Source organism: Xiphophorus couchianus, chromosome 15 (genome assembly GCF_001444195.1).
Source record: "Xiphophorus couchianus chromosome 15, X_couchianus-1.0, whole genome shotgun sequence".
In the NCBI taxonomy this organism is placed as follows: domain Eukaryota; kingdom Metazoa; phylum Chordata; class Actinopteri; order Cyprinodontiformes; family Poeciliidae; genus Xiphophorus; species Xiphophorus couchianus.
In genome coordinates, this window is record NC_040242.1 from 24,222,568 (window position 1) to 24,243,755 (window position 21,188).

Here is a 21,188-nt window from a genome sequence, read left to right on the forward strand (position 1 = left end):
ACCTGTACTCTCACCTTTCCTTTTCACTCTGCATGTGTTAGGCTTTGTGTAAACGTTCTGTCATCTGCAGAAATTCTATGCAGTCAGAGATGGTGAGTACAAAGAGCTAGTGGACTGCTTTGAGGAGGGGTCTCTAGTCTGGTTCTGGTCTGATTCACATTTCCATTTGAACTGCACCAGAGTTCACTTCAACCAAACTGAGACCTAGCTTTTTAGGTGGACACAGTTTGCTTTTTTGGTCCGGATCAGAGTTTGATTTTGCATTCACACATCCTCAAACAAACCAAAGTTTCTAGGCAAACAAACTGGAGTTTGCTTAAAGCGGCTAAACAAGTTCAATAGACATATGGCGTGAATAAACCCTGAAGGTGCTTTTCCACTGGCAAGTCGCACTCTTCCAAGCTTTTACTTTAATATTTATACATAAACAGTCACTTTCTGTGACTTTTCAAATAAAATAACCATGTTTATTAGTACAAAATAAACAAGGATGTAAATAGTGACATGTGTTAAATGTTGGGTAATTGTGCTCAAATTTGCATAAACAATTTCTTTAAATGCAAAATCAATATTCTCAAGAATGGCAATAGCATTACTCAATTAAAAGAAAAAAGTACAGTGGAGTAAAACTATTCGCATAAGTACAAAAAGCTACTCAAATTCTAGTATTCTTTGGAGATAAAGCTGTCTCATAATTCACAAATTCATAGGACAAGATTCACAAAGCCTGACGCTATTAGCTTGTAGAAGTGCTAGCATAGCTCGGTAGAACACCTTACTCACTTATATCGCTAACTTGTATTGATAGTTGCACAACAACATCATTTAAAATTAATAATCATAACATGGAGATAAATAGCTAGATATGTTAAGACAGATATTTCACTTACCGCTCTTCTGTCGCTGCCAGAAGCCAGGCTGAGGTTTAAACTGTATGCGCTTCTACATGGCTACAGCGCTGTTGGAATAGGTTAATGTCATTGGCTGAAATATTGGTAACCCAAAAGTGGGGGTCCACTCATATGATTGGCTGAAACAAGGAAGTTATCCGAATGGTCAATCAGATAGACAATTTATTTTAAAAAGAGACATTTGTGGATTGAGATGTCAGGGAGTCACAAACAAATGCAACACAACTCACAGGCCAGAATCAGGTTGTAAAATAGATATTTGTATTTTCATCAAAAATACAAGTGTGAATTTTGTTCTGTGCATTTGTGAATTATGAGACAGTTTTAGCTCCATAGTTTTCTAATACATCTCTGCACAGCAGCAACGTTTCCGTTGCATGTTTAAACCAGCGTCTTAGCGCCCATGTTATGTTTAAAGGCGACTTGACGTTACATTACAACATGTTAAAGTAACCAAAGAATAAAATTTACTAAACAAAGAATCTTTTCAGGGACCTTACCAGAATTTTTTTTAAAAATGAAGAAAAGCTGGCCAGCAACAAAAAAGAAATTCATATAGAGCTCTATTGTGTGTGTGGGGGTGTGTGCGTGTGTGTGTCTGGTTCATATGAAAAATAGATGAAAATGATCTGACTGGGATGGCGACCCAGAATGACGCCATCCCAGTCAGATGACTGGCTGGGATGACTGCTGGGTCGTCCTAGACCCAGCATCTGTGGACGACAATACAGAAAAGTAAATAAAATAGAATAAACAAATACAGTACATACAGTAAATACATTCGACCCGTTCCAGTTTGCCTACCGCCGAAACCGCTCCACGCCATCTCCTCCGCCCTACACCTGAGCATGGCTCACCTGGAGGAGAAGAACACTCACGTGCGGATGTTGTTCCTGGACTTCAGCTCAGCGTTCAACACAATCATCCCACAGCATCTAGCAGAAAAACTGGGACACCTGGGCTTCAGCACCCCCCTGCGCAACTGGCTGCTAGACTTCCTCACCGACAGACCTCATTCAGTCCGGATCGGACAACACACCTCCGATGTCATCACCCTCAGCACAGGCTCCCCTCAGGGCTGCGTCCTGAGCCCTCTGCTGTTCACTCTGATGACACACGACTGCGCCCCCAGGTTCACCACCAATCACATCGTGAAGTTCGCAGACGACACAACGGTGGTGGGCCTCATCAGAGACAACAACGACCTGGACTACAGAGAGGAGGTGGAGCAGCTGGTGGACTGGTGAGGAGACAACAGCCTGGATCCTGAACGTTGACAAGACGAAGGAGATGATCGTCGACTTCAGAAAGAACCGGCCCAACCACGCTCCACTGCTCATCAACAGCTCGGCTGTGGAGGTGGTCAGCAGCACCAAGTTCCTGGGGGTGCACAACACAAACGACCTCACCTGGACTGTGAACACCACGTCTCTGGTCAAGAGGGCACAGAAACGCTTGTATTTCCTGCGGAGGATGAGAAGAGCACACCTGCCCCCGCCCATCCTGAAGACCTTCTACAGAAGCACCATAGAGAGCATTCTGACCAGCTGCCTCAATGTGTGGTGTGGAGGCTGCAGCGCCTCCGACTGGAAGAACGTGAGGAGAGTGGTGGGGACAGCAGAGAGGATCATCGGGGCCCCCCTTCCCTCCATTCAGGACATTTCATCCCAGCGCTGTGTGTCCCGAGGCCGAAACATCGTCAGTGACCCCTCACACCCTCACCATGGACTGTTCTCCCTGCTGCCCTCTGGAAAGAGGTTCCGCAGCATCCGGTGCAGGTCCACCAGGTTCCGAAACAGCTTTTTCCCACTTGCCATCAGACTACTGAACTCTTAACTGGACTGCACTCAAAAACTGGTCTCCACTTCATACCTTGCACATATACATAGCTAAATAACTTCCATTTTACTGTCAGTCCTGCACTTTATATTTTATATTCATATTTTATACTGTATTTTATTTTATTCTGGAGTAACTTCACAACATTGGAACCTCAAAACATTGTCCTGAGCCGTATGCAACGAAATTTCGTTCTGTATACACCCTGTGCATGCAAAATGACAATAAAGTCAGTCTAAGTCTAAGTTTAAGTCTAAGTACAGCTGGGTTACATCGACAATGGAATCTGCTACTGTCAAACTTTTGGGTCTAGTTTTCAGGGTCTGCTTTAGATCTGTGGAGAAATAGATTTCTGGTCAAATCTACCTGATGGGCTTTTATATATTTCTTCTACTTTCTCTGCGTTCATTCTTTGTGAGGATGTGGGTTTTAGTGTGTATTTATTAGTTAATTTAGTCACTGTGTTGTCGTGTCTAGCCCCTTATTGTTTCCTGCTGTCTCTCATTCTCCTGATTATCCCCTGTGTATTTAACCTCACCTGTTGTTTGTTTCTCAGCTGGATCTTAGTCATTGTCTTTTTGTCATTGTTGCATCTACCAGAGTTGATGTTCAGTCCTCATTGTTCACCTGTTGTTCTGGCGTTTTGTTCCTTGAGGAACTACATTAAACACATTATTCCACTTTATATCCTGGGTCTGATCGCTGTCTCAATCCACATCCACAAGCTACTTCGTAGCCTACTTGTTTCCCAGACAAATGATTGACTCTGATTACATGCTGTAGTTATTATAACTGGTTTCAAAGAATGCTGTCAGCACCAGAAACCATGGGTTTTCTGACATAATTGCAAAGTACAGAATTGTGTGAACAAAATCATACTTGTGACCACAGACTGTGTATTTTCTAAGGAGCCCTTTGTAGATCACTGTTGTAATCTACAAAGCAACATAATGTTTAAAGAGATTTTTTAATTGACTTTTTTCCACTTTGCCTTTTTGTTGGGCCTGAAGTTCTGTCTCTGTTTTAATCCTCCCACCAGGATTTCAGCGGACCGTGGCCATCGCAGATTCCAACTACAACTGGTTCTACGGGCCAGAGAGCCAGCTGGTCTTCTTGGATCGCTATGTGTTGCGTAATGGCAGTGGGAATTGGCTGGCAGATCTGATTAATCAAAACAGGATTACAGAAGGGCCGGGACAGGCTGGAAAGGGCCAGCGATGGTGCACGCTGCACACGGAGTTCATTTGGTAAGCTGCTGAATTTTGTTTTAGGGTTTACTGGTAGTGTGCTTTCCATATCTATGCTTTCCCTCTTTCAGGTGCAGATAAGGCCCATGCTTTAGAAACTGACAACTACTGTTTGGAATGAATGCTTAAAAACATTTATTCCAAAATGCATAAAAAGCATTCCAACTAAATCATTTCCAGCTCCTCAGGAGGTGTCGGTAAACGGGTGGACTTAAGTGTACCATTTTGTCATCTTTGGAGAAGTGGAGTCTTTCCTTTCACCGTTAAGTACAAATACGGTGCTCTGCAAAACTGCTGAGTCGTCCTTCATGTTTTAATGTTACTCTTCAGCAGCTTCCAGCTTCTAAATTGATTTGATCTGGCTTCCTGGAACTTTTACATTTTGCTTTTAGTTTTGGCTTCTTGCCTTTTTTCTTTCCAATAGATGGACCTTTTTTTAGATGTTTTTATTTTAGTATCCTCCACTGGATGAGTGTTCTCTTTTTAAAGAACACACTATACACAATCCATACTGTGAGAGATATTCTGCAACTCATTATCCTGCTTGTCCTGAAATTATTTTGTGATTCAGTGTCATTTGCTTTGCTCCTGTCTTTAACTCTACCAACCAACCTCCAACCACTTCAGTTGGTTGGAGGTTGGTTGGTAGAGTTAACCAACCTCTACCAACCAAGGACCCAGAAGGATTACTGGGAGTGCAGTATATTCTGCTTCATGGAAACCTGGCTTTAAATCCTTGACTGAACAGAGTAATTTCAAATAGGGATGCACAATATGTCAGCATTAATGGCCGGCAGTTGTCATGTTTTAACATCTGCCTCATAAGTAAAGCTGGGCTAACATAACCACTCATCATGGAGGTTTAGCCCTGTGACAAGCCTTCACGCTCGCCTTTTAGTCACGCTTCACGCTGGTTTGATAGTATTTTATTATTAGCATTATTTTGATGGTTACACGATCAACCATACCAAATGCTTTGTCTACTTCGTCACCCAGAGTTAATGTGCGTGGCCGTGCGAAGATCTGAAAGACTCGTCAGTAAAAGTTGGGCAACAAAAACAGTTTCTGTGACGCTTATTAAAAACTCAATACACATGAAATAAAAGAGCTACTAAGACCACATTAGCAGCATTAAATTAAATATCCCATTTGTTATGCATCTCACACTGAAGTGAGAGAAGTCACTGGTAACGAATTGTTTATGGAATCAGAAAGATTTTTTGCCTGTCAAATATCACCAAGTTTGATTGAGGTTACACATAAGGGATTTGCAGGACATTTTTTTCCCACACAATATATTTTAATTTATTTTCAGATACATAATTTCCTTTAGCAAATGAATTAACACAAAGCTTTAAACTTTTATAGCCACCAGAAAGAAACTTGTCAAACATAAACCAGAGGTGCGCTTTTATTTTGAAAGGAGGGCGGTGTAACTTGTGCCGTCAAGCTGGCTGGCTTTACTGTTATTTCCGAAGAGGTAGCTAGTATGAGAGACCCCATGGGCCAAAACGTCCAAACTCTCTGTGAGAGGGTTTGGACGTTTTGGCCCATGGGGTCTCTCATAAAATGAGTTTGTTGAAGCAAACAAAAATCAGCACCACAATTTTTTGCAAACATAAATAAAGCTTTTCTTTTATTGATATCTCTCAGTCCTTGAGCATCAGGCACCTGCCCCTTTTATCCTTGATGCCCCTAGTGCCCTTTTTTTTGTCTGTGTGTCAGGAGGCCTGCTCAACAATAATATTTAGCTAAATATAATAATTTTGCAAAATAAATTAGTCTGTCTGCCTTCAGTTTAATAATGACAGGATTCTCAGTGCCTCTGCCTCCATGTTGTTAAGACACCGGGCCCATGGTGAGGAGGAGGGGGACGGATCTGCCCCCTCTATCTTTGAAATTATGGGCAAGAATATTTATTTTCAACATACACTTGTTTGTGAATAAAAACGTAGGCATGATGTTGAAGTTAGAATAACAGTTTATATTTATGTTTCGTAATTGTCCTCGTAATAGCGGGAAAAACCTTCTCTCCCCTAAACACAGAAATGGTTCAGCTGCAGGCCCTGTGACAGACTGGCGACCTGTCCAGGGTATACCCCGCCTCTCGCCCGAAACGTTCGCTGGAGAAAAGCACCAGTATCCATCCTGACCCCACTAGGGACAAGAGTGTACAGAAAATGGATGGATGGATGGATGGATGGATGGATGGTTGAGCTGCAGAGAAAACTCCTAAATGTAATTTTATCAAACTGTCCCAGTGCTGGACTAAATGCAGCCTGAGTCGGTCCCACCGACAGATATAAAGAATGTCTGTCTTTAAATGAGACATTCTGATATAAAGAAACGGTACCGCAATTGTCACCGCAATTGTCACCGCAACGCACCTCAAAGCCCCGGTACGTCTGCTCACTGTTCGCTCTCTGCTTCATTAATCTAACGCTAAAGTGAAGCAGGATCTGTGCTGATGGCCTAGATCGGGCTGGAGGTGAGCGGCTGTGAATAGAAGTTACTGCAGAACCTCAAATGCTTAAGAAAGATTCGGCCCATAACATTTGGAGTTCACAAAATATCACATAAATCAGCGAAAATACTGTACCAATAATTAAAACTGCAGCATTAAGCCAAACATGCCACAATTAAATAGATCTAAATGTCTCAAAAGCATCGGCAAACTGGCATAGAGAATACCAGGGGATTCCAGGTAGATTCCAGCAGAGATGCGCAGCAGCTCACTCTTCATGCAGGGCCAGCCCAAGGTAATATGGGGTCTTACACAGAATCAAGATTTAGCCCCCTGCCCTCCTCCTACTAAGAAACTCAGCATCACTAACAGTGTTTAAATATAAATTTAGTGAAGTCTGTGATGGGAAGCTCAGGTTAATTGGACGATCACTGATTATTGATTATTATTTGCTATGATGTATTTGTGAACAAACCTGGTTCAAACACAAAGATTACGCCATACTGTAGCCATGGTAACACAACAACCAAACTATAAAGATGATTCTTTGCACTTTTACAAAGTAACCTTCCCAATTAAATCCTAAATGTATTATTTATAAATTTTTTTCTCTGCTGATTGCATTGAATAACATTTAATAGCACTGTAATTCTCAATAAAGCAATGCTAGAAGTTTATATCTATGGTCTGTGTTACAATTCAACTATTCATAGGGGCCACTGAATGTCTGGAGGGCCCTACCAGCATCTACTGAGTTTTCTTTGCCTTGATTTCTCTCAACCTTACAATTCTAGATATTTCCGAAGAGCTAACATCAAAACATTTTGTAAAGTTAACCCATCTGAGATTTTTGATCTTTAAATCAGTCTGTAGCCAAGTTATTACAGAGGTTAAGCAGAAGTAGTAAAGCTTATTTAGTAAAATAGCAGCAAATTTGCTTATTTCATAACATGCTTCATTACCAGAGACCTTCTCTCCTTAGTCCTGGAAGGCTGTGTTGATCTGAGACTGCAGCAGTTAAACAGACCAGTCAGCAGCAGAAACAGCAACATTATACCTATCAGGAAAACATAGACTATATTTGCTTTGCTTTGAGCCCACATGATGACAATAATACAGTATGAGCTGGTTAAATAATAGATTCTTGATTAATATGGGTTATTACTATGTTGTACCGTGTTTTAAGATCTAGTTCAATGTGGCCCTTTTTAACTTTGAGCCCCCGCCCTTCCAAAGTCTCTGCACGGCCCTGAGCTCCAGGATCTGGTGGTACCGCAGAACTTCTGTTAGCAAAGCTAACGTTTTGAAAAGCAGAGAAGATGGATTATACTTCTGTTCCATGTTCAATATGTTCAATAAAAAAAAAAAGCTAACAGGTTAGCTTTTTTGCGGTAATAATTGTCGCTTATTACCGACAATTAGATGGACATCTTCTCCCGAGACAAACACTGCACATGTCTTGAAGTGCTGCATGTGAGTTAAAGGAGGAGGCAGTGGCTGACAGCAGTAACAGAAACACGTAATTAGTAAGTCGCGTTTTGCTTGGATTTGTATTGGTATGTTTTCCCTCCAGGGAAACAAGGATGTTGACAAATAAACTGGGCTATATGTTGGCAATTTAGGGACATTTCCACAGTTGTGGTCTTGACTGGTCTTGAAATAAAATCCCCAATGTCCGACACCGAGACGAGAACTACAGAAAAAACTGCATTTTTTGCCCATTTGCAAATTCCATGACTTTCCGGGTCTTGAAAATGGGAAAATTAAATTTAATGACTTTACAGGTTTTCCATGACCAGTACAAATCCTGCTGTTAGTTTGGATATTTTCTTGATCTCCTCTCGGTCGCACTCTTCTTTTTCTTTCGTTCCTGCACTCCGCTGTCATACTTTCTGTTGTCCACCATCATGAGAAATTACTTACTGATGCTCCTCCCCACTGTGTAAGACGCGTCAAATTTGGACCAATAAAAATCAAGCTGCGACAGACTGGCGACCTGTCCAGGGTGAACCCCGCCTCCCGCCCGGAACGTAGCTGGAGATAGGCACCGGCAACCCTCCCGACCCCATTAGGGACAAGGGTGAACAGAAAATGGATGGATGGATGGATGGAAAAATCAAGCTTTCATGATGCATTTCAGTAGGGTGACCAAACATCCGTATTTCCCGGGACATGTCCGTATTTCACATCCTGTCCCGGGCGTCCCGGGTTTTTTTTAGAAAGTGAGGAAATGTCCTGTTTTTTAAATTTCCTTCATTGGACCATTAAATTTACAGGCACTAGGGCACGGCGCTGCGTGTGACGTAATCCCTGAGCCGCATCAGTGCGGGCAGATAGATAGCGTTGCTGTCAGTACGCCAACAACATGCCAAAGCGCAAATGTACGGAGTTTCCCCGCTTTTAGTACCCCCCCCCCCCCCCCCCCCCCCCCCCCCCTCCCCGGCTCCATGATGTTCTGGTTTTCCCAACCCCCCGCCCCCCGCCGCAGGTTGTCCTGGTTTTCCCAAATTAAAATATGGTCACCCTACATTTCAGCATTCCTTGATTCTGTGCGCATCGCGGCGACGCTCAGAGTGGCAGGTTTGTGGAGCAATTTTTTTACTGCAGAAACAAAGAACAAAAGTGAGAAATATTACAAAGAAACAGAAACTCCTATGAGAGTTTAAATTAATAATGATAATCATTAAGTTTTCTGTCAGACCCACTGTGTTTAATCTTTGAGTGAGGTTTAATTTGTATTAACACTAGGATCGCAAAAGAGCTCGCAAAAGAGTTGGCTAACTCTCATATGAGTGAGAAGAAGGCGTGCAAGGAGCAACTGCTTTGCCAACAACCTGCCACACCCAGCCCAGGCAAAAGGGCGAAGTGCCAAATCAACCGTCGATGCATTAAAAATAGTACAAATAGGAGATGCGTTGACTGCTTCAAATACGCATGTGGCAAATGCAGCAAGCCCATGAACTGGCAGTGCCAGATGTGTGCCGACAGTGCAGACAGTGCACAGAATGAGGGCTGAAATGCCACTGTGCCTATTGCAAATAATTGCGGAATTGTTTTATTTCTTGTATTTTTTTTATTGTTATTAATGACAAAAATAAAAAGCATTCAAACAAATAACAGTTGTTCTTTTGTATATTTTTTTTGTATATCTTCTGTATCCTCTTCTCCATCCTGCTTTTTGCAAACTAAAAAGCCTCTTGACCTCTTGACTTAGACACAAATACATCTGGTACCTGTCTGTAAAATTTCTAATTCTCCATTTAAAATATTAAAAATAATTCATTGTGCTTTTTTGCTAAAATAAAACTAAGCTAAATATAACATATATATAATCTTTATATTATATAAGCAGGGAAATTACTTCGCTTTTGCAGCATAGAGAATAGAGACTATCTACAACTTGAAGTTGTAGATAAAATAAAATAAAGAAATAACATGAAATTTAAATTGATTAGCACTAGGAGAGGGCCAGGTTTTCGATTTCTCCCCAGACTGGCTAAAACAGGGCCACAAGACCCTGTCCAAACTGACGACTCTGATGGCTCAAATTAGCCTCCATTCATCCATTCTTCTATTCTTCTATTGTTCTATTGTACATGTGGTCGTTGACCGTCAGGCCAGAAGGTAGGGATGTGAATAGTCCATGTTGGGGGTGGGTATCTATGATACCTACGACTAGTCAGTTTAGTTTTGAAGCATACATGAAGTGTTTTTGGAGAGATGTGACTTTTTGCAGCTGATCCATGATGTTGTGCTGCATTATCCAGGTCATTTTGCCAAATGTACATACAATCTGTTTCAAAAAGTATGCAAAGGTTTTTCTAAAAGAAATGAGTAATGTTTCTCTTTGAAATAAAGCTAAGAGGGTTTAAAATGACAGTTTAGAAATAAACTAACCAAATTAATTGTGTTGATCCACCTCAAAAAAATCATGCAAAAAGTGTAAGCAAAAGAGATCTGGGAGACTTTGCACATGCAAATTTGCATGCAGCCTTTTGTGCTGTGGAGGATAAATAGGTGACTGCTTCACCTATTTAGTTCACAAGAACTAATGGCATTTATTTCAGTCATAATCTTGCGGGGGGTGACTAAGGTTCCATCACTATGTGACAGCTGGTCAGCAAACCTGGCAAACATGATTGACATGGCAGCACTGAATGCACATGTGCTTTATCAGGCATGCATTGGGGTGCAGGAGAGACGGGTGGACTTCTATTTTACTGTCAGTCCTGCACTTTATATTTTATATTTAGATTTATATTCATATTTTATACTGTATTTTATTTTACTCACAACATTGGAACCTCAAACATTGTCCTGAGCCTGAAGTGTTCAATGACCCTTCTTTTGGAATGCAGAGTTCAGCTTTGCCCCCCTCTTGTGGTGCGTCAGTAATGGCCTTATTTACATAACAAAGGCGCCTCTTCACACCCTCTCTCGGAGGGCCAAACTGGCCCCTCTCTGGTAGCTCTAGGGACAGGGCCAAACTGGCCCCTCTCTGGTACCTGGACGAAGATTCCCATTTTGGGAATCTTTGGTAGTCCTAGTGTTAATGCTGGAATATTAATGTTTACTAAATGCCCCCTTAAAACTATTGAGCAGTAATGAATCCAGGAAGTTTTTAAAGAGGGCTAAAAGGGGGCCAGTGATGATCTTGGGTTGCTACACCAAAAATAATGGTTAAACTACAGTGTAAAATATGCAAATGGTAGAGGTTACCACAAACTGAGCCATTCAAGTAAATTGTCCTACATGTTTCAACAATGTTCTGCATGAGACACTTGCACATCTGCCAGTTTGGCAGACGGAGCTCAAAAGTTTACTATATGTCTGTGAATGAATTTTTACTACGCTTTAACAAGTCTAATAATTGTCTTGTTTTCACTGACACGTGAAAGAACTGCTTTGTGTAGCTATAACAGAGTACAACCCAGATCTAAAGACACTTGTAAAAAAAAATTAACACTATCAGGTGTCCCACCAAAGCCTTAGGGACTAAGAATAAAGCTGTTTCAGCAAGCAACGTGGTATAAAGCTAATCTTGAAATTGCTGTGTGGCTCTTTACGGTGATGATGAGCTTTATTTAGCTCTTAATGCTGAACTGGTTCGCCACCCCTGGCCTAGCCAATAGTCTCAATCAATCACCTCCAGAAGCTTTTCTTTGTAGTTTGAGATTATATTCTGACATAACTCCACTACCTTGAGCCTAACATCTTCCGTCCCTTCTTCTGGCATGCCGCGGAGCCGCAGATTTCACCAATTCCACTTCTTTTCTTCAGCTTTGCTGACTCTGCTGACCGTGGTGTGCAATGTGCTTTTAATATCTTGTATGTCAGTGGAGAGAAAATTAATAGCAGCCTAGGTGTGAAGTCAAATCAGAAAAAAAAAAAGACATGCGCTCACTATGTTCCACACGGACCTAAAAGAGGGACTGACAATGAAAGAAAAAAAGGCGGAAAAGAAAGCCAAACAGAGAGGACTGGAGTTTGGGGACGCTTCATCAGAAATCCTGGAATTTATGCAGATCTGGACATATCTGTAAACGAGCGGAGAGGCAGCCGGTAAGACAGATCGGACTGCAAAGTTACTGACATCCCGACAGCGGGCCGCCAGCTTTACCGGCAAATTAACGCCTATAACCGCAGCGTCTGAACTGAAGCGGTGGATTGTGGTGGTGAAGTCTGGAACTGATTGACTGATTTTAATGATTGAATTGATTGTTGTTATTGGGTGTTAAGGTTAACTATTCATCAATTTAGCATTAGCTATTTATATTTATAAAGTAAATATTTATGATGAATATTGAGAGGTGAATATTTGTATATTTAAATAAATTAAAATATTATGTAATTGTAAATATTAATGTGGAATGTATTTTAAAGTTAGATAACTTAAGTTTAGTTACTTGTTCATTTAACTTTAATTACTTTGTGGGTTTGATTCACAGTGGTTTGCTTAGTATTGTTTATATAGTTTGTCATCATTTGCTTTGTAGTTTGAGTGGAATTAATTTATGTAGAATTACATGCAGATTAGTAATTATTTTTTTCTTTTGGGTTTGTTTAAAGGTTTTTACCTGCTTTGGACCATTCATGGAATATCATGACACACATTTAATAAATGGAGGATAAGAAATGAAGAAAACTGCTTGGTTCTTTGAGTAAAATCCCTGTTAATAAGAGTTTACATCGATTTGTCCATCCCTTCTCAAGTGGGGAAGCTGCATAAATTAGAAAATAACTTGACACTAGGTCATCAATAGGTTTCCCAATAGATGTCCCTTGGGTTGTTGAGATATTCCATCAGCTAAAGTTGAACTGGAACAGGACTTTGTTTGGCTGTTCAACTGAATCCCTTTCAAGGTTTCCAGAAAACCCAGAAGTAAAATGATGGAATTGTTTTTTTTGTTTTGGAATTCACGAGTGCCTATTATCTCAAATATCAAATTGATTAATGATTTGAAACTAGAGAAAACTAGATTTTAGTGTAGGAGCTCTTTTTTTTTTAGAAAATCAAAAGGCATATTAAGGTTTTTATCTAAATCTGAGTATAAGAAAAAAATGCCAAAGTTTTCCATACATATCTGTCATTAATCCCAAGTGTGTAAATTTAAAAGCCACTAACAAGTTCTGCGGCTGAAGGAAGCTGAAGGCCCAGAGGTCAGCGTTAGTGTCAGGTCCAGGCTGGAGATTGGAGGTGTCCTTCAGAGGTTCAGGTCACAGCATTTAGAGGCTGCAGAGAGGGATTTGCCCGGCACCACCTGAGGTCAAGCAAACATAAGGTGGTGCCCTGTCCTCTGTCCACAGGGGAGTTGTGGACAGAGGATTCTGTTGGAAGCTAAAAGGAACTGCATATTAGGCGTGCAGAGGAGCAGGGCATCAATGCTTTCTCTTCTAAACGTAGTGGCTCTGCACAGGGATTCTGCTCTGAGTCCCTGTGTTCAGAGACTCAGAACATATTTTTATTTTATATTTCTCTGTAATCCCTTCTCATGTGTTAGTCGTGCATAATAATTCTTAAAACTTAGCTTAGGACACTGATATAAGCAAGAGTTCACTCAGTTCTGTTAAGTTGGGACTTTTTGGGTGTTACATTTTAGTTCTTCCCTTTCTGTCAGAGTGAGACCTCTGACAGAAATGATTTTTGGATGTAATGTAAGTCTTTTTGGATCTTCCTTTAGAGATCTGAACCTGTAACTGTTTTATGCTTTTATCAAATTTTCCTTCATTTTTTCTTTTCAAATCAAACCCTTGTGTCTAGGAGGTCAAGCAATCAGGGGAGTTATTAAGTGTTCTTCAATTTACAAGTCTGGTTCCTGACTGAAAGCATGTGTTGAGATTTTAACTCCCATTCCTGTTTCCTGAAGCAAGAGAATATCGCTGGGACAGGGATGTTTTGGTTTACCTGAGTGATAGGTATTTTCCTTTCGAACCTAAATAAAAGAAAGAATCACAGACAACGTATATGAATTTTACGTGGAGCTTTTGCAAAAGGGAAGGCTCTGAGAACTCTTCCTCCGAAGAATCCACAGAGCATTCTGGCCTGCCGTCACAACGGCTCCTGTTTTTATTGTCAAAGAAGGACAGGCAAGGGGGCAGTCAGGAAAAACAACAGAGGTCGTAAAGCTTCTAACCCAAACATCTAACAACCCAGGTCCAGATGTGATATCTGATCAAAGGTCTGAGCCCGGTTCAAATCTCGGTCAATACTGTCAAGAAAACAAAATACGACTGTTCACAGGTGGTTACTAAATTAGGAGGTGTTCTTGCAAAAGGGTTTAAAGTCTGAGAAACTCAGTGTTATCTATTTCTCGTAAAGTTGAACAGACAGTAGTGACCTCCAGGTCATTTAAAGAAGAGAACACTTTAAACAGAAAATCACAAAGATCTATAGACTTAATGTGAACTAGAGTAAGAAAATAAAATGATAATACCAAAAAATCTCTAACACTGAGCAACATAAGAGCTTATGTTGACATAAAACTGATCACTATCGCTGATCAGTTTTATGTCAAGTTACAAATAACACAGACTTTAAAAGTGGCTAAGATGTCTTTTTGGTATGGTTTACATTCTCTTCCCCATCTGATTATTGCTTCGTCTTTGTGATGCAGGTATGACCCTGGCCTGATCCCCAAACCCCCAGCAGATTTTGGAACATCTCAGCTCCACTACTTCGAGGACTGGGGTGTGGTGACGTATGGCGGTGCTTTGCCTTCTGGCACCAACAGCTCCTTTCTATCCTTCAAGTCTGGGAAACTAGGGGGACGTGCCATCTTTGACATCGTTCACAATAACAAGTACAAAGAGTGGATCAAAGGCTGGAGGAACTTCAACGCTGGTCACGAGCACCCAGATCAGAACTCTTTCACCTTTGCACCCAACGGTGTCCCGTTCATCACGGAGGCACTGTATGGACCTAAGTACACTTTGTTAAATAATGTGGCATTGTTTGGCTCAACCCTGTCTGGGAGCTGCTTTAAACCTTGGGCTGGACAAGTAACAGAAGCCTGTGACTCTAAGTGGTTAAAGTACAAGGTGGGCCTTGCAGCTGATGCCCAGGGCAGAGTGGAAGCTGCTATAAAGAGAGAGGGGATGGTCTTCATTCGTGGCGAAGGACATTCGGCTTATAACCCAGAACTGAAAATCAGGAACTTCCAGAGGAACTTGCTGCTTCTTCACCCACAGCTTCTGCTCATGGTTGACCACATCCACTTGGACCCAGGGAGCCCAACAAGGGCCATGAGTGCCTTCTTTCACAACACAGAGCTGCCATTTCAGAGTACGAAAGTAGATGGTGTTCATGGAGCGTTTGTAACACATGGGAAGGAGAACTATAAGATGTTTTGGATGGATGACACAAACTCCAGTAACAAAGGGATGGTGAGTTACTGGAGTTACCCTCGAGGGTATCCCTATAATGGCTCCAATTATGTGAATGTAACAATGCCACTGAGGTACCCGCACACGAGGGTGGCCTATATTTTCTTTGGACCAGGCTTGGATGTACAGAGCTTCAGCTTACGTGGGGATGATCAGCGGGTGGATATTTACCTCTCCACCAAAGACCATACCTACACCATCTACCTTCTGACAGGGGAGGTCACCAGCAAGCCTGTGTTCGCCATAGTGCTGCTGGACCACAAAAAGATTGTGTTTGAGAGAGCAGCAGCTGTTGTAGACAGCTTCCCTGTGGAAGTTGAAGAATACGCCAGTGTGATGGAGGACAATCTCCAGCATGTCAAACCTGTCTTCCAGCAGATGGAAAGACACATCCTGGGACGAGTCCTCAACACTGCCAGCTTCCGTAGGACCGCTGAGCACCTCCTTCAATTCTCTGACAAGAAGAAGACAGAGGAGGTTATTAAGAAGATGTTTGCTATGTCCAAGAAACAGAACAAGGCCAAGGGGGGAAAGAGGTTAAACCTTGGAGAGAAGCTGTCTGAGAGTCTGCCTGACATTTTTGCACAAATTGAGGTCAACGAAAAGAAAGAGAGACAGAGGATGTCAAAGCGTACATATGAGGACAGTCCAGAGGAAGGGGATGCAGACTCAAGGGCCTTTGTGGATTATCCAGCTGGTTACAGGAACAGGAAGGGGGGCTTAGTTAAAGGCCGCAGGTTTAAGGAGGTTCACATTGTGACCACAGCAAGGAGTGAGGGGCTCTCTGGTAACCCCTCCTACATAAGACTGTTCCTACTTATGAACACCACTACCTTCTTCCTACTGCTGGCTGTTCTGCTTACTCGATTTCAGAGGGGACGGAGCCTGCACACGCAGAGGTGCTTTTACACCATTGTTTTGATCGACTGCTTCATCCTGCTGTACCTTTACTCATCGTGTTCTCACACACAGTGCTGACACCCTGAACCCCTCTGCATGACAGGATGTCCTGTCTGTTCAGGGTGAACTGAAAACACACTCCTCTTTGTATCAGACCTGATAGCAAAACATTAAGACCATTGTTTAGAAAAGTTTAAAAAGTTTTTTAAAAAGTTAATTTGTAATTGTCCAGGAAAACAACCAAAATGTCATAAAAAGACAAAAAGCACTAAATGTATGGATGTAGTACATTCTTGGTCCACTCAGTTTTTAATTATATATTTTCTTCTTGATTTCCACCCTCTGAATATCATTCTTTCTTCTAGGAATATCTTATAATTCTCTTTGTAATAAGACTAGTAAGCTTTTAACATTTGTTGCTTTTTTATCAAGTAAAGATACACGCTTATCTCACCTATTTGGGCTTCAGCACAGGGCCTGACAACACCCACAAATGTTTGGGGGAAGTCAGCAGAAATATTAACTAACGACATTATCCAGAACTGACACTCTACGCAGGAATTTATAAGCGTTCAATGGTCAATCATCCAATCAGCCTTTCATTCACCACAGCAACAAAGGGCTGCATGGGTTTAAACTTCAGTTATATTTTTAGCAAAACTACAATTTGGTTAAATTCAGGTGCCTGTAATTTCTGCTTTGGTTTTAACCTTACACCAAATGAGTGAAATCAGGACTACATTGTATGATTTGCAAATGAGTCTTCCAGTTGTTGTGTAACTACATAACAACACTGGATGGAAACGGCTGAAAAATCTGTCTTTTTACATTTTTGGGTCCTCTCAGAGGATTTATACAGGAATCCCAGAGTTGATTTTACTACTTTTTACTATCTTTACAATATCTTTACTACCAACACAAAATCGAGCCAATTTCGCACCGATTTCCTAAATTTTGGGAGATCGGTGATCAGTCGATATTTACGTGAAGCCAATCTCATTGTCTGATCTTTTCTACTTCAGCAAAGGTCTAAAAATCGGCCACTTTCCTCTTCTGCTCTGCAGTGAGAGGTTTGACTGATAGACCGGCCTACCAGGTCATGTCTGCAAGCTCCACTGTCACCAACTCAGAGACTTTCTTCCTATAAATATAGGAACAGCTAAATAGCTGTTTTTGATTGACATTTCAATCAAAAAATGGCACTGGCTAAAATCGAAATCGGCAGGTCAAACTTTTTATAGATTGACAATCTATGATCTGCTGCGAGAAAGCTGCAATCAGTGCACTGACCCATGTAAGATGTAAGACAAAACTTTATCCCACTTACTTGAAGGTCTAACTGTGACTTTATCTTGACCAAAACCTCATATATTAAAAACAGAAAGCACTATTTTTAGTGCTTATCCTAAATCCATAGGATATTTGTTTTTTTTAAGAATATCTGTAATGACATTAATGACATTTCAATTTCACAGGCCAATGTTTTATTCTCAATAGAATATTAGTTTGCTACTAATTGTCAACACTAGGACAACTCGATAACAAGGTTCACAGGTCATTGAAAAGTTTAAATAAACACATGTCTATGTGCAGCGAAATTCAGTGTTTTGGTGACCAACACACCAACTCTGTCAGATCATCATTACAATTAGAGCAGCTGTTTAAATGAGCTAATCAACCACCGCTGTGTTCAGACCATTTTATAATCCCAAAATAAACATCAAGCCTGAAAACATGAAACCGTTAAGGACTGAATGTGTTGCCCTTTGTGTGGGAAACGTTTGCGTGTTTTATGGTGTTGGATCCTCATTCATATAGTGGAGCTGTTTGTTCCTATGGCAACGGGTTTGCGTGTAACTAGAAAACACAGAAGGTGGGAGGGGGGATACGAGTGGTTTTGAGTTGTTCTTTGAAGGTTTTTCTGAGTTGTTTTCCCTTTGCTGTGGCGCACTGCTCTAAATTAAGAAGGTTTCATTTAGTTACCAGAACCGTTCTACCGCGGCAGCGCGGCTACGGATGGCAAGGGGAAAAATCGTCTTTTTGCCTTCACGAAATTTCCGGATGTAAACAATAATATGAACGTGTCTAAATGGTGTATCAGCTAATAATGAATTATAAACTTGTATGTAAAAGTTCTACCACTTTTCCTACAATTGCAGTGGAATTTTCACTTTTGAGTATGTTCGCTCTGCAACCTGTTAGCGGTGCAGTTGGTGTTATTTAACTTACTTTAGTTGCTGCGGTGTAAAGAGCAGCTCTGCTCTGAACTCTGGCTTTAGAGTCAGCAAAGTCCGCTGCCTGTCTGCAGCTCCCGTCGCGTCGCTGGTAAAACTTTAGCTCGTAGTTTGCAGATGCATCGTTTCACTTAGCACCAAAAAACGAAACGGGGATCTGCTCCTCGGTGGAGCCTCAACCCGCGCAGGAATCCGCTGCTGATGAATGTTGGATACTCCGGTCGGTCTGATTTGATCACCGTCATGTCGTTCCAGGTCAAATTTAGATTTTTTCCTACATACTTTACAAAATGCCTTTCGGTATTCCTAGTCTTTGAATCTCGGATCATCGAGCCAAAGTTGTGAAAACTTATATTTTCCTATGGCGAAGCGCAGGGGCGATTTTAGGATCTGACCTTTAGGGTGTTTAGCCCCTAGCAGGGCTAAGACCCATGAGAAGATATTCGTTGGTGCTTATTTGCATACATTCACAAACAAAATTAAGAGACATGTTATCAGTAATTCACAGAATAAAAGAACAATGTTCATTTTACTCAAACATATGCTTTATAAAGAGGAAATCAGAGAAACGTTTAATTTTTTCCTGAGGTGTTTATACTCAGTTTGAAACAGAATCTCAAGACTACATCATGCCTGCCAACATCTGGTAGAAGGTAGGAGTTCAGGTTAATGACTAGTGAAAATGAGTCATTACCCTGAACTTTATTTGAAAATCATACCTAGAAATTGCATTACTCTTACTTTTATCTGAACATTATGCGGCTGATGGCCTTTTTTCTTTAAACAAGAATGTTTGTTCATCTATGGAAAAGTAAACATTATGAGTCAGGGTTTTACTATTTCAGTTCACAGTTCATGAAGTGAGCCTGTCATATTTTCAGTACCAAACACTTTTCTGTTCATAAAGAAGCAGCCTAACCCTAACATCCTGTGCTGTTCTTTAGTTTGACCTTATTTAAGTGACTCCACAGAAATTTGGGAAATTCATTACAAAACAACACAAGAGTCACTAATCAAACTTCAAAAAGAGCAACAAGAGTAATTAACAAGGCTAAGGACCAGGATCAAACCAACCCAGTATTTATCCAAATTCTTTGCACATATACACAATTTTGTACTGAAATACAAAATACTCTTCAAATAAATAAAGCCAATGCTGTACACAATTTCATTCATGAATATAAAAATAATTATAAACTAGAAAATTTCTGAAGAAATTTAACCGGGGCCTGCCAAAGTTTGCCCGTCGGTTTGGGCCAGGCGTTGTCATGCTAGAAATTAGCATGGACGCTAAAGAACGCTGCTACGTAATCAATAGCATGTGGAGAATCACAAGAACGTTAAGTAAGGTGGACGTGCACCATTCAGTATGATTTAAAATTTGTCAAGGCTTTTATTTTGGAATTTTTGCTAAACTTCATTTCAAAGGGCCAAACTAATCCCATGTGTAATAGTCATTGGGTTAGTTGATGTAAAAATATTAAAGGCTTTTATTTAGAAATTTTTGTTAAGCTTCATTTCAAAGCGCCAATCTAATCCCATGTGTATCAGTGCTTTGGATAAAAAAAGTCACATAATGCCCAAAAGAGCAAATACCTGATGTAAAAATTATCAAGGCTTTTAATTTGAAATTTTCAGTATGCTTCATTTCAAAGGGTTAAACTAATACCATGTGCTTTGGATGAAAAAGTCAAATAAAGCCAAAAAGAGCAATGATATGATGTAAAAATATTCAAGGCTTTTATTTTGAAATTTTTGTTAAGCTTCATTTCAAAGGGCCAACCTAATCCCATGTATAACAGTCATTGGATAAAATCAGTTAAATAATGCTCAAAAGACCAATAATCTCATGTAAAAATTCTCAAGGCTTTTATTTTGAAATTTTCAGCATGCTTCATTTCAAAGCGCCAAACTAATCCTATGTGTATCAGTGCTTTGGATAAAAAAAGTCGCATAATGCCCAAAAGAGCAAATACCTGATGTAAAATTCTCAAGGCTTTTATTTTGAAATTTTCAGTATGCTTCATTTCAAAGGGCCAAACTAATGCCATGTGTAAGAGTGATTTTGGATGAAAAAGTCAAATAAAGCCAAAAAGAGCAATTACATCATGTAAAAATATTCGAGGCTTTTATTTTGAAATTTTCAGTACGCTTCATTTTAAAGTTCCAAACTAATCCCACGTGTAACAGTTACTGAGTTAAATCAGTTATATACAGCCCATAGCAGCAAGTAGTTCTAAAGGCCAGTTCAGTCCTGATCTGTTTCAACTGAGTCTTCCTCCATAGATAGAACTACAGTGATGCGTATTTGTAGTCCTAACCACCAGCCAATAGCCTCCTGAGTTCCGTTGCTATGGTAAATAATTGTCTCAGGCAAGTGTGAGCTGTGAGTCATACATGCTGGGGCAGACAATTCTCTCTTTGAGCCAGCCAGTTTCACCCAAAAAAAGCATTGGAAACAACTCCTTTCCATTCGGGAACCGTAATACATATTCGAAAACCGTTTTAAAGCGTATGAGAGGGCTATGTGTCTTCTGCGATAGTCCCGAGATTCATGTCTCTACCTCACTCAGAGCATTTACAGCGATGAGAGAAAGAAATGGTTTGCCCAGATCTGAAATGTTTGAGAAATATATGGGAGAGAGCCTGAGACAGCCTCAGAAAATCCCTGTCGCATGACTTTGCTCTGAAGCACCGTGACAGAAAACCG

At 40.8% G+C, this 21,188-nt stretch overlaps 1 protein-coding gene across 6 annotated transcripts in view; it reads left to right on the forward strand.

Annotated features, from left to right (window-relative positions):
- The window catches only part of dse (dermatan sulfate epimerase), a 77,263-nt gene that overhangs the window by 40,429 nt on the left and 15,646 nt on the right, over nt 1-21,188 (forward strand). For 5 of the 6 annotated variants that reach the window (XM_028040072.1, XM_028040074.1, XM_028040076.1 and 2 more), the window contains 2 exons: nt 3,790-3,997; nt 14,576-16,243. In XM_028040072.1, the coding sequence (XP_027895873.1) occupies nt 3,790-3,997; nt 14,576-16,243 (1,876 nt within the window). Of the gene's footprint in view, nt 1-3,789; nt 3,998-4,068; nt 4,536-14,575; nt 16,244-21,188 lie in introns of those variants that run through there. The other variant, XM_028040078.1, reaches the window with a different exon arrangement.